At 43.1% G+C, this 14,904-nt stretch overlaps 1 protein-coding gene and 1 non-coding gene across 6 annotated transcripts in view; both read right to left on the bottom strand.

Annotated features, from left to right (window-relative positions):
• Positions 1-14,018, bottom strand: part of ULK2 (unc-51 like autophagy activating kinase 2) — a 59,739-nt gene extending 45,721 nt beyond the window's left edge. For 4 of the 5 annotated variants that reach the window (XM_052657215.1, XM_052657213.1, XM_052657216.1 and 1 more), the window contains exons 1-6: positions 13,886-14,018; positions 12,912-13,004; positions 11,577-11,618; positions 6,645-6,677; positions 6,192-6,228; positions 647-820 (exon numbers count right to left, since the gene is read on the bottom strand). In XM_052657215.1, coding sequence (XP_052513175.1) covers positions 647-820; positions 6,192-6,228; positions 6,645-6,677; positions 11,577-11,618; positions 12,912-13,004; positions 13,886-13,975 — 469 coding nt within the window. In that variant the 5' untranslated portion in view covers positions 13,976-14,018. Of the gene's footprint in view, positions 1-646; positions 821-5,222; positions 5,319-6,191; positions 6,229-6,644; positions 6,678-11,576; positions 11,619-12,911; positions 13,005-13,885 lie in introns of those variants that run through there. The other variant, XM_052657217.1, reaches the window with a different exon arrangement.
• TRNAR-CCU (transfer RNA arginine (anticodon CCU)) lies at positions 12,533-12,604 on the bottom strand. Its single transcript has one exon. It is a non-coding gene; the product is annotated as a tRNA-Arg (tRNA).
• Positions 14,019-14,904: the final 886 nt, after the last annotated feature.

The following is a 14,904-nucleotide window of genomic DNA, read 5'->3' as shown; positions in this document are numbered from 1 at the left end:
AAATCTAGCATTACAAAGTGCTTCAAATAATCCTGAGAGGGCTAAAGTATTAGTCGCTCAGTCATGTCCAACTCGTAGTGACCCCATAGACTGTATAGCCCACCAGGCTCCTCTATCCATGGGATTCTCCAGGCAAGGATACTGGAGTGGGTAGCCATTTCCCTCACCAAGGGATTTTCCCCACCCAGGGATCGAACCCAGGTCTCCCATACTGCAGGTAGATTCTTTACCATCTGAGCCATGTCTGCCTTGAGCGAGCTAAAAAAAAACCAAAACATCTTCCAAGTAAGAAGCCTGAACTAAATGGTCTCTCAGATCCCTTAGGTTAAAATCCCATGAGCTGTGAAGAATCAGGGTATTAATTTGCTGCCAGCAATGCAATGTGTTAGCTTCCCTCTGACGAAGAGAAGCATCTCCTGCTGAGATTCCTACTCGAATCCCTGGTGCAGGCCCGTCAGCCCTGTCTGAAATTTAGCACCTGCTGCCAACAACGTAAAGGATTCCCACATCCAAATGGACTTCAGTGAACAGAACAAAAATCTCAAAAGCGTCTCGACAAAATTCATCATTCTCACTGAACTAAAATTACCTAAAAGAATATTGAGTCTCAAAACTGTTCTTTGAGCGAAACAACATAGCCACATACCTATTTTGATGCGAACAGCACTGACACTGGACTTCCTGCGATTGGCATAGGACAGCAGGATGTTCTGGGGCTTGAGGTCCCTGTGGATGATGCCCTTGCTGTGCAGGATGCGCATGGCAGCTGCGATCTGATGCAGAAACACTCTGATGGTGTCCTCGCTGAGCGTGCCCTTAGCTGGGAGAAAAGGCGTTCCATAAACACTTAAGCCTACAAAATCAAGTCTCATCTGTGGGCGTAAGGAATGGGAATTCACTTTTTTTCATTGTTTTTACTCTAACAATTTAAGTCTATGAAGAGATATCAAATATCTCAAAAATTTTAATCAACCTGTTGTAAAAAGAACTGATTTATATCTTCCATTCTCATCAGTGTTCATGGTTTTCTTTTCCCACTTTTACTGGGAAGAATGAACATGACAACAGATGCTCAGCAAATGCGAGTCTCCTCCACAAGCCAAAAAAAGCCAAAAATAAGTCCCCTTCACATCAAGTACTTGGGATAAATGTCCATATTTAACCCCAACCACTACCTGAGTACAAATTAAAAACAAGTGATATGCTTGGCTGGCGAGACTAAGGCATTACCCCCAACTGGACCTGTCAGGGGGCTGAGGCCCACACCTGTCTCCTTTTCATCTTCCAGAGGCACCTCTCCTAACTAAGGACACCTGTAAGAAGCCGTCTTCACTGCTACTGAGAGGTGGTGGGGACAAGACTGGAGAGTCATCGCTCTTCAGCAAACAGCCACGCCTGCACATGCACACCAGAGCGTGGCTTGGTGGGGAGTCTGGCTGCCTTTGTTCAAATCCCAGTTCCTCCACTTACTAACGCTCACTGCACAGCTCTGGAAGTTGACCCCTCTGTGCTAACTCCTCCTCTACAGAAAACTGAAAACAGACTAACCACGTGGGGCCGTTGCAACATTCAAACAAGGTAGCACGTTTAAGCATAAAGACTTAAGGAAAACGCCTGGCATGTAATAAGTACTCAAAGGTAAACTGAAAGTGCAAAGTGTTAGTCACTCAGTCGGTCCAACTCTTCTGTGATCCCCTGGATCGTAGCCCACCAGGCTCCTCTGTCCACGGAATTCTCCAGGCAAGAATACTGGAGTGGGTTGCCATTTCCTTCTCCAGAGGATCTTCCCGACCCAGGGATCAAACCTGGGTCTCCTGCACTGCAGGCAGATTCTTTACCATCTGAGCCACCAGGGAAACAAGGTAGTCAGTACACAAATATGTATTTTATAACAATGGATCTAAAAGTCAAAAGTCCAATTCTTTCCATCTACATTAGGTATTTAATATCCGTGACCCCATTTTGACTTCTTTGGCTCAAATGGTAAAGAATCTGCCTGCAATGCAGGAGACCTGGGTTCAATTCCTAGGTCGACCCCATTTTAGAGTCTCTGTGAACATATTTCTGCCCGTACAACTCTAGAACATGTTCTTTATAACCTTCTCTTATGCACTTAAGACTAAGAAAGACAGAAATAACACTAATACACTGAACAAGTGAAATATTACTTTTAAAATCATTTTAATGAGTGACATTTTATGTCCTTAATATCTTCAACAGTGGAAACAGTAACAGACTTAATTTTGGGGGGCTCCAAAATCACTGCAGATGGTGACTGCAGCCATAGAATTAAAAGATGCTTGCTCCTTGGAAGAAAAGTTATAACCAACCTAGACAGCATATTAAAAAGCAGAGAAATTACTTTGCCAACAAAGGTCCATCTAGTCAAAGCTATGGTTTTTCCAGTAGTCATGTATGGATTTGAGAGTTGGACTATAAACAAAGCTGAGCACCAAAGAATTGATGCTTCTGAACTGTGGTGTTAGAGAAGACTCTTGAGAGTCCCTTGGACTGCAAGGAGATCCAACTAGTTCACCCTAAAGGAAATCAGTCCTGAATATTCCTTGGAAGGACTGATGCTGAAGTTGAAACTCCAATACTTTGGCCACCTGATGTGAAGAACTGACTCATCTGAAAAGACCCTGATGCTGGGAAAGATTGAAGGCGGGAGGAGAAGGGGATGACAGAGGATGAGATGGTTGGATGGCATCACCGACTCAATGGACATGAGTTTGAGTAAACTCCGGGAGTTGGTGATGGACAGGGAGGCCTGGTGTGCTGCAGTCCATGGGGTCGCAAAGAGTCGGACACAACTGAGCGACTGAACTAAACTGAGTATCTTCAAATAAACTAAATCCCCATGGTATAAAAATTATCAAATACTTTTTTCTGTGAGGGCTATTTTCATCTGCTTTTAAAAATTCTTTGGGGTTCTTTTCCTGATGCTCACTATTAAAAAGAAAAATCCAAATGCATTAAAACATACAAAAAGTGAAAGTTTCTCTGCTCCCCTCCCTGGAGATGAATGAACACTGTTAAACTCTGGAGTACATTTTCCTGGTTCTCCCAGAGAACTGACACTTCCCTTGCAGATGGATGCGACGATGACCGCACATTAGTGGGAGGGTCAAATCAACAACTGGCAGAGAAGGCGATGGCACCCCACTTCAGTACTCTTGCCTGGAAAATCCCATGGATGGAGGATCCTGGTGGGTTGCAGTCCATGGGGTCATGAAGAGTCAGACACGACTGAGCAACTTCACTTTCACTTTTTACTTTCATGCCTTGGAGAACGAAATGGCAACCCATTCCAGTCTTCTTGCCTGGAGGATCCCAGGGACTGGGGAGCCTGGTGGGCTGCTGTCTATGGGGTCGCACAGAGTCAGACACGACTGAAGCGACTTAGCAGCAGCAAATCAACAACTGGAGCTTTACTGCTGTAACGTTTTAGATTACACTGAAGCAATGAAAATGGATGGTACCGTTTTTTCCATCTCATTCATTTACATTTTCATTTTAGGGCTTAGAAAACTTTTGCTACTGTAAATGACTGCAGCTGCTTAGAACTTGTATCTTTGCCCCATGATACATGAAAGTTTATCTGATTCAGAGACCAAATTCTAACACCATTTCTGTGCATAAAAATTAATGATCTCATTTAGGCTATTTCTGGGCACCAACTACAGTAGAAATTCACGTATTTCTATGAACACGGAATGCCTACTCTCAACACAATCCCATAAACTGAAATTCTCTTGGTAAATAGCTTAACATTTTAAAGGCACAGCCAACATGAAAACTCTCAGAAGGATGAACTCCTGAGCAGTTGGCCCTGACAGGGCAGGCTCAGCTGTGGCTGCCAAACTGAACATATCTGCTAGAAATAATGTTAAAGTCCAACTTACCAATTACCTTACAATTTCCCTTATTTTAACTTGCAATCAACAGAATTTGTTTTTTATCTTTTGAAGATGTGAAAGGCACTTTATTTATCAAAGCAAATACAAGGACTAAATGGGCGTCTTGTGATTTAATGGCATTATGCCCTCCAGACCTCTGACTGACAGATCTTCTTGATCAATGCTCCCCAATAGAAATATAATGTGAGCCTTATACATACCTTAACATCTCCTAGTAGCCACATTTTCAAACATGAAAAGAAACTGGTGAAATAATATCTATTTAACCTAGTACCTCCAAAATATCATTTCAACCTATAACCAACATTAAAAATCTTGATATAATCACTTTTTCTTTCAAAATGCAATGTGTGTTGCACATCACAGCACACCTTTCAATAGCTCAACAGCCCCATGTGGTCAGTGGCTACTATAGTGGACAGTACAGCTCCAGACAGTGCCTTGAGGACCTAAGTTATTTGACACGGTCTCTTCAAGTGGCAGACAGGGGAGAGGTTAAGTATCCAGAACCACACAGCAATTAAGTGACATAACAAAGGAACTACTGCAAACCAGCCTGCCTGGCCGACTCCAACATTCAGGTAAGCTCTTCATTCCCTGCTCTCCTGATCTAACACTACTGCTCCGGAACATCCAAAGCAGAGTTCAACATCACGTATGGACTGCTGAGGAAGCTAACAAACCTGCTACAGCAGCATCAGCACCTGTGTCAGCCCATAGGCTTTCTGCTAGAAAGGGACACTGATATTCCGACAAGGAATTGAAATAGCTAAGCGTCCCTCAGTCTGACCCCGGGGAAAGGGGCTTTTACCTGGATCGATAAGAAGTCAAGGATCTCAAGATTCAGAGGTTAACAGAAGGTAAAAGCAAGGTGTCTTCTAGCTCCAACTCCTCTCCTCCAATAGAGAAAAAAGTGCCCATCTCTGAATTTTATCTACTGGCAAATGACTTTTTGAAAAATCTTTTTACCAAACTGACATAATTTGAGAGAATCTCAGGAAAAATACTGGAGAAGGCAATGGCAACCCACTCCAGTACTCTTGCCTGGAAAATCCCATGGGTGGAGCCTGGTAGGCTGCAGTCCATGGGGTTGCTAAGGGTCGGACACGACTCGGCAACTTCACTTTCACTTTCACGCATTGGAGAAGGAAAAGCAACCCACTCCAGTGTTCTTGCCTGGAGAATTCCAGGGACGGGGGAGCCTGGTGGGCTGCTGTCTATGGGGTCGTACAGTTGGACATGACTGAAGCGACTTAGCAGCAGCAGCAGCAAAAAAAATACAAAAAACACACATGGACTAACCTCCCGAGTTCAGAATAATGGTGGTCTCTCAGTGGGAGGGACCGGAGTAGGACTACAGAAGGGCCCACAGGAGCTTCAGCTGTATTTAGAATTTAACTATGGGGAGGAGGAGAAATACTTGTGTTTTATATATTATTTCTACATGGCTTTTGAAATCTCAGCAATATTTTAAAGATTTTTAAATCTCATTTTTAATTGTTCCTTGTTTACCTGAACATTTAAAATATATTGCTTCTCTTCTGTAAACTGCCCACACCCTTTGTGAGTGTATCTACTGATGTCTTAGTGTTTTACCATCAATTGCCATGACCTAGTTCTAGGCTGAGAGATGAACCTTTTACTACTTTTTTGTTCGTTTGTTTTGCCTATTTCCCATATACCTTCAAGGGTGAACAAGTAGGTGCTGACTTCATCTAATGTCCTTTAAAAAGTACTTTGGAGGGACACAATTTGATCTGAACATGAACACACTTTATATATGGAATTTCAAGCAACATCTAGTACTAAAACCTTACCTCTATGCCACAAAATAATCTCAAGGTTACCCTGAATCCCTTACGATATCTTTTAAAATATACAAGCAACATTCACATTAATAAACACATCTTAGAACACATTCTCCCACTATTTTTTTTGTTTAAGGAAATGAAAGAGACTAAAGGTTCACTGCCAGCCCCCAACTAGAATCTTTTGAAGAGAAATTTTGTTGGTTTTTCTCTGATGGCGAGAGGGCTCACCTCTCAAACTGTCAGAGAAAGGCACACATAAAGAAGTACTTATATACAAGCAAAGGAGTAAAACCACCATACACAACAGTCAGGCAGCAAAGCAACCACAATTAAACATATACAAATATTTATTGAACGTTTCTATACACGTACAGAAAACAAGGGTAGCATATTTCAGAAGTAAATGAAGATTAAACACACTATAGTACTATACTGACCACTGACAAAGTCAAAAAATTACCTTGCAAATAATCTGCCAGGTCTCCACCATTGCAATACTGATATACAAAACAAAAAGTAATTAAAATAAGACACTGATTCAAGATTAATTCAATTCATTATCAGCTAACCTTTTTTTTTAAAATTTGGCTACGTAGCATATAGTTTATCAGTTCCCTGACCAGGGATCGAACCCCATATCCCCTGCATTGGAAGCTTGGAGTCTTAAACACTGGATCACCATGGAAGTCCTATCAGTTAATTTTAATTAAAAATACATTTGTAATAATATAAATCCAGTCACAAACAAATTATAAGAATCATAGAATCAACATTTAAAAATTTTATATTCCTTATAAAATAGAATCTAAATCACTGAAACTTTATTAATTCAAATTTCAAATAACCTACTGTCAATTTTAAGGTATGCATTAATCAAAAGAAAAAAATTAAAAGAAACCTGGATACTACCTACCTCCATCACCAGAAAGACAGAGTTGGGTAATTCCTGAAAAGTAAACATATTATACATGGTCTAGATTAGAGAAAAAATTAAGCAAAAATTTTAAAATAATGAGTGTTAATAAAATAGTATATGTATTCATTTTAAAGAAGTAAAAATGAAATCACAAAATCCATTAGTAAGTGAAATGTAAAATCCCCTAAACACTGACATAAGCATCTCAGCTTCAGTGACACTAATGGCTAACGAGGTCATCAAGAAGTTCAAGTCTATTCATGCAAAGAACTAAAGGAAGAACAACACTAAACGTGCAGTCTCAATTCTGGAACACATGGTCTGGGATGCTTTGTCCTACCAGCGCACATACACCTGAAGGAAGCATGTACTTGCTGGGATTCTTAACTGTAATATAATACATTTCCACCTTTTTGCTTGATTATCTTCACCTCTCCAGCTGGCCAATATTTATGTCTGGTATGTAACCCCATACCCTTCTCCTATTCATACAATCAGAAGCTAAACACACACACACAAACACACTTTACTTTGAAAAAACGGAATATCATATATAAATGTCTGAACCTTGCTTTCCTCACTCAATAATATACCAAAGAAATCCATCCAAGTCAAATGCATATGCACAAGTCTTTTTCCTAACTGTCATGTGTCATTGTGTGACTATATCACCATTTAAGCTGTTCCTTACCAAGGAACATCACTTGTTTCCAGTCTGGGCCATTATAAGCAAAGCTGTATTGTTTCTTGGACATACATCCTAGTTCTCAGTCTTTTATGGCCCTCGGATAGATGTCCAGGATTCTGGGTTGTTTAGTCAAGAATGTGCAGCTCTAACAGTGGCAGATACTTCTCACTGACAGACTTTTTAATTCTCTTCTATAAACAAGACACTGGTCCAGGCCCCGAGGGTACAGCAGTAAGACAGCAGAGTTGAATATCCTATTCTCCCCAATCTTAAATTCTAAGAAGGGAGGGTCAGGAGCAAGTCAACAAACAAAAGCAGTAAGTACACAGAGCCTGGAGATGATGACAGGTGCTTTGGGGAAGGAGGAGAAACAGGGTTGGGGAGGGGACTGCAATTCCATTTAGGGTAGCTAAAGAAAGCTTCCTGGAAATATACCGTTTGAGTGAAGACATAAGGAAGGTTGAGGTGTACCTGTGCAGACCACAGACATAGCGATCCATCTGCACATACAATCTCCCTGCAGGAAGGAGGCCCTCAGCACGAGGAAAAGGGGGAAGTGGCCAGGAACCACAGGAGGCCCAAGCAGACATAACAGAAGCAGCAACACACAGAGAAGGGAGACCGGGGATAGCAGGGTTTGTCTTTCACTCACGGAAACAGAAGTCCCTGCAGGACCCATGCAGAGAAGGAACACACCCTGACCTGCATTACCGGGAGTACTTAGACTGTAATGCCGAGACTCTTCCTCAGGGTATGGAGGCAAACTGTCGTCACACAGCACTCCAAAAATCATATCCAAAGACTGACATTTGTACCAGTGACACATCTCCCCAGTCACACCAGTAAGAATTACTGCACTTCCTACTTTTGCCAATAGGAAGGGTGAGACGTGACATCTGTCACCTTAATTTACCTTTCTCTACTTGTTTATGAAAATTTCATCCATTTATGGCTGTATCATCTGACATTAAATAAGTCTTTCAAAACTTTTATGTCCCTACTTTTATGGCTTCTGAGTTTATCTTGACTTAAAATACCTTTCTGGGGACTTTCCTGGTAGTCCAGTGGTTGGCAGTCCTCCTGCCAATGCAGGGGACACAGGTTTGATCTCTGGTCTGGGAGGATCCCACGTGCTGCGGAGCAACTGAACCCTTGCACCACAACTACTGAGCCTGTGCTCAGCAACAAGAGAAGCCACCGCAATGAGAAGCCCGCATACTGCAATGAAGACCCAGCACAGCCAAAAATAAAAATAAATAAAATACCTTTCCAGCTCTTAGATTACATATAGTCATGTAAATATTATTCTAAGATCATTACTGTTTATTTTATATATTTAAGCCTTTGAGTCACTGAAAATTATTTTGGAAAAATGATGAGGACAGATGTCTCAGTTTGCCAGCACCATGTATTGAACGAATCTCTTTTTCACTATACTAAAAATTAACAAGAGGTAGATGTTTCCAGACCGTTGACATTCACGCAGGGAAGTATTCCCAGCTGACAATACTTACTTCAAGCCCAAAATCCTCAAAGATATGTATCTTTCAAAAGCAGTCGTGATATCACCCTCCGAACGGCTTTGCACTGTCCCTGGACTAGCGATCCATCCCGTATGGGCCCTCCACTCTCCCCTGCATCACCCAGCACTCCCTCCACTCCCAGCACTCCTGCCACATCCCTTTTTCCAGGTCCTCACTCTTGTCTTTCCTGTCAGCTCCTCACAGAGGCTGCATCTGCGTGGGAAGCTGACCTGCCTATGCCCAGCCCAGCCTCCTCCCACTGTATTATATGACTATAGATTCATATATGTATTTAGAATACTCTAAAACAAATATAACAAACAGTGGTTATCCCTGGGAAGTGCCGTATCTTTTCTAATTTATTCATTTTGATAATGCTGGAATATTTAAACTGTGAGTGAGTGAAAGTTGCTCAGTCGTGTCCGACTGTCTGCAGCCCCATAGACTACACAGTCCATGGAATTCTCCAGGCTAGAATACTGGATCTTCCCAACCCAGGGCTAGAACTCAGGTATCCCGAATTGCAGGCGGATTCTTTATCAGCTGAGCCACCAGGGAAGCCCCATTCAAACTGTTCGCATATATTACTTTTGTAATTAGGGAAAATGTGTTTCAAGTGTCATCTAAAGTGAAACCTGAGCACGACAATGTCAAAAGTTCTCAGTTCATCAAAGTGCACATAAGTCTGAGGCAGACCTCCACAAGTGGCGGCCAGTGTGAACGGTGCTCGTCTCCAGTGGATAACATGACTGCACCCGCCTCTGCACCCCACAGCCTGTACCTCTCCCTGATCAGAACCCAGCGAGCAAATCTAAACTGTCTACTTGACAGCCAAGCAGTCAAGACTATTTCATCTGACCAAGAGTTCTGAAGTCTATTTTTATAAATTAATTCCAGGAGTACACAATGCACAAAACAGTAAACATTTCTCCAGTCACCTTGATATTTCCAGTTGCTCCACAGTTCTGGTTTCTGGAACATGTTCTCCCTAATGATATCTCATTCTGCAGCCAAAGCCAGTACTTTAAAATATTCTTCAGTTCGACAGACAAAAATCTAACTACACTCTCCACCCTGAAAGCAAAATCAACTCTGAAATTGATAGCGTTTTCTGTACCTCTCAAGAGACAGGCAAAGAAGAGTTAATATTACTTAACAATTTTTACATGAGGCACTGACTTGTACTTCGTGGTGCCCTCTATCTACAGAAACTCAGACAACTACACAAACAGCTCTGAGGAGAACCAGCATTTCAATAGGGACTGTGACATCAGATTAGTTTTGACTTTAACTAACCGTTTTTTCCCTTTTTTTCCTAGGCTGCTTTGAATTTCTCAAATGAAGGAATGAATTGTATCTATTTAAATAGGTAATAAAATATACCCACAGAGTATACATGTTCTGTATATGGAATCTGTTGTATTTTTGGAGATCACACACTGACATCAAAAACTTTAAACCTGTTTGTGCTACTTGTCCCAGTAATCCCAATTCTAGAAACTGAACTCACAAGACATAATCAGGTATCTTCAGAAGGTATATATTATCCTTGGAGCATTTTTTTGTAATGAGAAAAACCTAAACATCTTATAACTTGGGTCGAGTTAAATAAATACTTTGCTGTATGGTATGAATACATGAAAAATGACTATATTTTTAAAAAGACATATAGAACAGCCCACTAAAATTAATCACACTGAAAGCAAGGACTGTTTTACTCACAGCTTTGTTCCTAGCACTCAGAAATGCCTGGCACACAGCACCTCATCACATCAAACCTCACAAAATGAATGAATTTGAGTAATTCAAGTGTATAGGGAAATGGTTTTAGGTAGAAATAAAAAAGCAGAATCACATAACACGCTCATTTACTTCCTGGAATTCCACTGTCCAGACTAAGAAAACAAAAGAACAGAGTAATGTGCATCAAGCACCCTGGTCGGCTGTGAAAGGAGTGGAGGGAAAAGCTGAATGCACCGCCCCTCAGGATCAGACCCCTGGCATTCCCACCAGGTGAATACCACTAGCAAGTGTGATTCTAGGATCCAAGGATTTTAAAACACAATATGGCCCCTAAATGCAAGCCAACTACTTGCTCTGGTGCTCCACCCAATGAACAGGAATTTTCTCTAAACCTGGGCTTTTGAAAAGGATTTCCAAGGGTGATTTTGACTATACAGAAATGTTGCCTTAGAATGTAACTTCATAATCCAGCCTTCCCACCTCCAAAAATAATGTGACTCTACTGTATGCCATGGCAATCAACATAAACAAATCCAGGTGATGAATCTGCAGAGTTTCCTTGTTATCATGCCATGTTATCACCTAATATCACCACTATTAGCAAACATTGCTTCTGCAATAAGAAAAAAAGCTCTCGTTAGTTTTTCAATAGCCCAAAATAGTCCTTTCTACATTCATCACAGAAATGCCAGATCTCGTGTCAATATTTCTCTACTTGACCTAAAACAACACTACTATAGCATATTATCATTTGTCAGTAAGATTACTTATGCAGCACATTATTTTATCCTTTTGCCTTATGCTATTTTATACAAATTCTTAATAAACACACAACTCCAGCTATACATCTTTTCAACAAGAAAAAAGCAATTTTTCTATGATGACATTTAAATTTATATGAAATAGAAAAAGTTTCTATTAAGTTCTTTATTAACAAACATACATATATTTCTTTGAAAATCCAAAATAAGGTACCTGAACATCATAGAGTGCTACAATGTTTTCATGCTGAAGTTCCTGTTAAGAAAATTGAGAATTCAAAATATTTGTATTTATTATAAGAATTGTAGTATTTCAATATGCAAATAAAATTAAGTATATACACACATTTATATCCATTTATACTACTTCTAATATACTACACTTTTGTTACCAGTTATAACAATTCAATCTAATGAAAAATAACAAGAAATGTGCCTGATCAAACTACTTGGGGCCTAAATATTTTTTCACTTTCTTAATTTATTCTCATTTACAAAATAAAAGGTCAGTATGACCACATATTTTACTGCTAGTCTTAGATTTAATACATAATTTCTAACAAGGAAGGCCTAAAATTCCAAACTGCTTTTAGAAAGCACAATTTGCCTAAAAGAAAACAAAGTATAATTCAACAAGCTATAATTCTTACCCAAGAGCTATCCACAGAATAGCAGTTCTGATGAATGTTCCACGTTTATATTACTTTGGGATTGAACACACCTAAACCTATTTCTTCACTGCATACTTTTTTCAAATTTGTTTATAATGAATCAAGAGCTTTGTGACTCTCCAAGAAGTATTAAGTAAACATGACTTTCCACATTTATTTGACCATGGACTTCTTTCTCCCCCTCAAAGCATCCCACTTGGATAATTCTGCTTATGAGTGATCTAAAAAGACAACTTCCTAGGAAAATAACTTTGCTCAATTTATAAGGAAAATAGATTACAACTGCCCCCAGTTCTCCAAAAAATATTTAACTGTAACAAGAAAGGAATCAACAGAAGAAAGAAATAATGTGTAAGAGAGGCCTGTGTGTGGTGGTAGTCACTCAGTCGTATCCGACTCCTTGCAACCCCATGGACTGTAGCCAGCCAGGCTTCTCTGTCCAAGGGATTCTTCAGGCAAGAATACAGGAGTGGATTGCCAGAACCTCCTCCAGGGGATCTTCCCCACCCAGGGATTGAACCTGGGTCTCCTGCATAGGAGGCAGACTCTTTACCATCTGAGCCACAAGGGAAGCCTCCAAGAGATGCCTGCCTCTTCATAAAGGACAACGCAATAACTAAGGGAAAGGAATGATGAGAAGCGAAAATCAGTTTTCATCTAATCCCTCTAAGCACTGGCCAAGAGCCACAAACATCTATTCTTTAAAACAGCTTGCAAGTAATCAATGTTTAAAAAAACTGAGCATGCAAAAATGAGAGCAACAGGTGAACATTCTCAAACTTGGGGTCAACTACCCAAACTGGAAAGGATGTCATCTTGTGCTCATTTAAGTTTTAATCTAGTATATCTAGTATGAAATACCCCATAAAGAAACATACCTTTAAGATTTTAATTTCCTTCCCAAGCAGTATTTGTGATTTTGACAGGTTCTTTTTATTAATACTTTTAATAGCTACCTCCCAATCAGTTTTCTGGAAAGGAAAAACAATTACTCCTGAAAATTATTCCACAGAAACAATTGAAGAGAAACAAAGAAAAAAGAATCTATAAGCATGTTTTTAGCAAATTCATGTAACAGCACCAGGAAAAAATAGAACCCAAATTTCTAACAGGAAAATGATTTTACAAAGGTGTAGCAAGCTAACGTCCCACAAGACAGCCAGTAAAAATAAATATGAAGCCTCCGTAGTAACTAGCAACAAATGGAAAAAAAGAAAAAAAGACACACTTTGTTTACAACTACTTAAAAGTTATGGAGGATAAACTGGGAGATGGTTAACAGTTAACCGAAAACAGGATTTGACAGCTAGGCAGGATTAAATGATTCGTGGTTTTTGGGTTTCTTTTTCCCCCTTGAGTTTTAAGTTATTCTCACGATAAAGGAAAACTCGGTAATACTGAATTTACTACTTTACAGGCTGAGCAAACAGGCCAGCCCCCTTCAGACCTGCCCCTTGGCTCAAACTCTCTTAGAATTATTTCCACTCCTGAGGTGCCTTTCCGAATTCTTTAGATTCTAAAACCTGCTGGGAGCCTGTTTTCGGAACAGCATAAGCTTAAAAAGAAAAAAAAAAATTGCTGAGCCCGCTCTCGGGTCGATTTTGGTCTCCCCGCCTCACCCCCGGCCGGCCGGCCGCCCACCCCAGGAACGGAGGTGGGTGGGCGGTCGGGGCTTCGCGCGGGGAAACGCGACAGAGTTGGGGAAGGCCGGGGCTCGCGGGCCACCTGCCCATTTTCCGCTAGGTCTGCAATTCTCCGCCACCGGGGAGGGTCCGAGCGCGACCGGCCCGGTCCCGCGCCACCCCGGCCGCAGCCTCACAGCCGCCGCAGCCCCGCCTGAGGCGGGGCTCACCTGGCGGTGCCGCCCCCGGAAGACCACGGCGAAGGCCCCGTGTCCCACGAGGTCCCGCTTGCTGTACTCGAAGTCGCCCACCACCTCCATGGCCGCGCCCCGGGGTCGGCGCGGGCGGGCGGCGATCAGCACCGCGGGCCCGCCGGCCCCGAGCGCGCCCGCCGGCCGCCGAGCTGGGGCAGCCGCGGCCCCGGGCCTGGGCGGGCGCTCATGTCGAGAGGCCGGACAGAAACAGGGAAGCGCTGCGCAGGGCCGGGGTCAGCGAGGCCTGGCCCGGCCCCGGCCGCTCCTCATGCCAGCCGCCGCCGGCCGCTGACTCCCTGACGAAGCGGGCTCCCTGAGGAAGCGGACTCGGCACTGCCGAGCAGGGGCGGCGCCGTCGTCGTCACTGAGCGCTCCCGGGGCCGCGCGAGCGCCGGGGAGAGGTGCGGGCCCCGGCGCCCCCCATCCCCGCCCGTCTGCGCGTTGGCCTCTCCGAGGGTGCGGCTCCGCCCGGCCGCCGCCCTTCGCGGGCCAGGCCGTGCGCCTTCCCCTGCCTAACCCGCGGAGGACCCTCACGCGCGCGCCGGCCGCTCCGCGCCGACTGCCGGCCCTCCGCGACGTCGGCGCATCTTGTAGGCCGCAGCGCGCGGCGCGGCGGACGCGCTACCTCCGCCGCGAAAATGAGTGCCAGCTGCCGTTGGAGGCGGGAAGGAGCATGCGAGCCGGCGGCGCCCAGGGCTGGAGGCGGGCTTCCGGAAAGGGGCGACAGGAGGGACAGGGGTATCCCTGTGCAGTGTGGACCCCACGGATGCGATGAGGGCAAAGGAGCATCTCTTGTATCCAGGCCTTTCCGCGCCCTGCGAAGCCAGAGGCCTCGCCGCGAAGCCCTCACCCTTTTGCATTTACTGTTCAGGGCCCCTCATGGATGTGTAGGTCAGGGATCCTGCACCTAGGCATCCTGCGGCCGTTTGGCTTCTGTGAGGAACTGATGACAGTCCTAGAGAAATAAATGCTGATGCTCGCAGACTCCGTTTTGC

The sequence above is a fragment of the Budorcas taxicolor genome, chromosome 19 (assembly GCF_023091745.1).
Source record: "Budorcas taxicolor isolate Tak-1 chromosome 19, Takin1.1, whole genome shotgun sequence".
In the NCBI taxonomy this organism is placed as follows: domain Eukaryota; kingdom Metazoa; phylum Chordata; class Mammalia; order Artiodactyla; family Bovidae; genus Budorcas; species Budorcas taxicolor.
The sequence above is the reverse complement of the archived record's forward strand: the minus strand, read 5'-3'. Positions and strand labels throughout refer to the sequence as shown.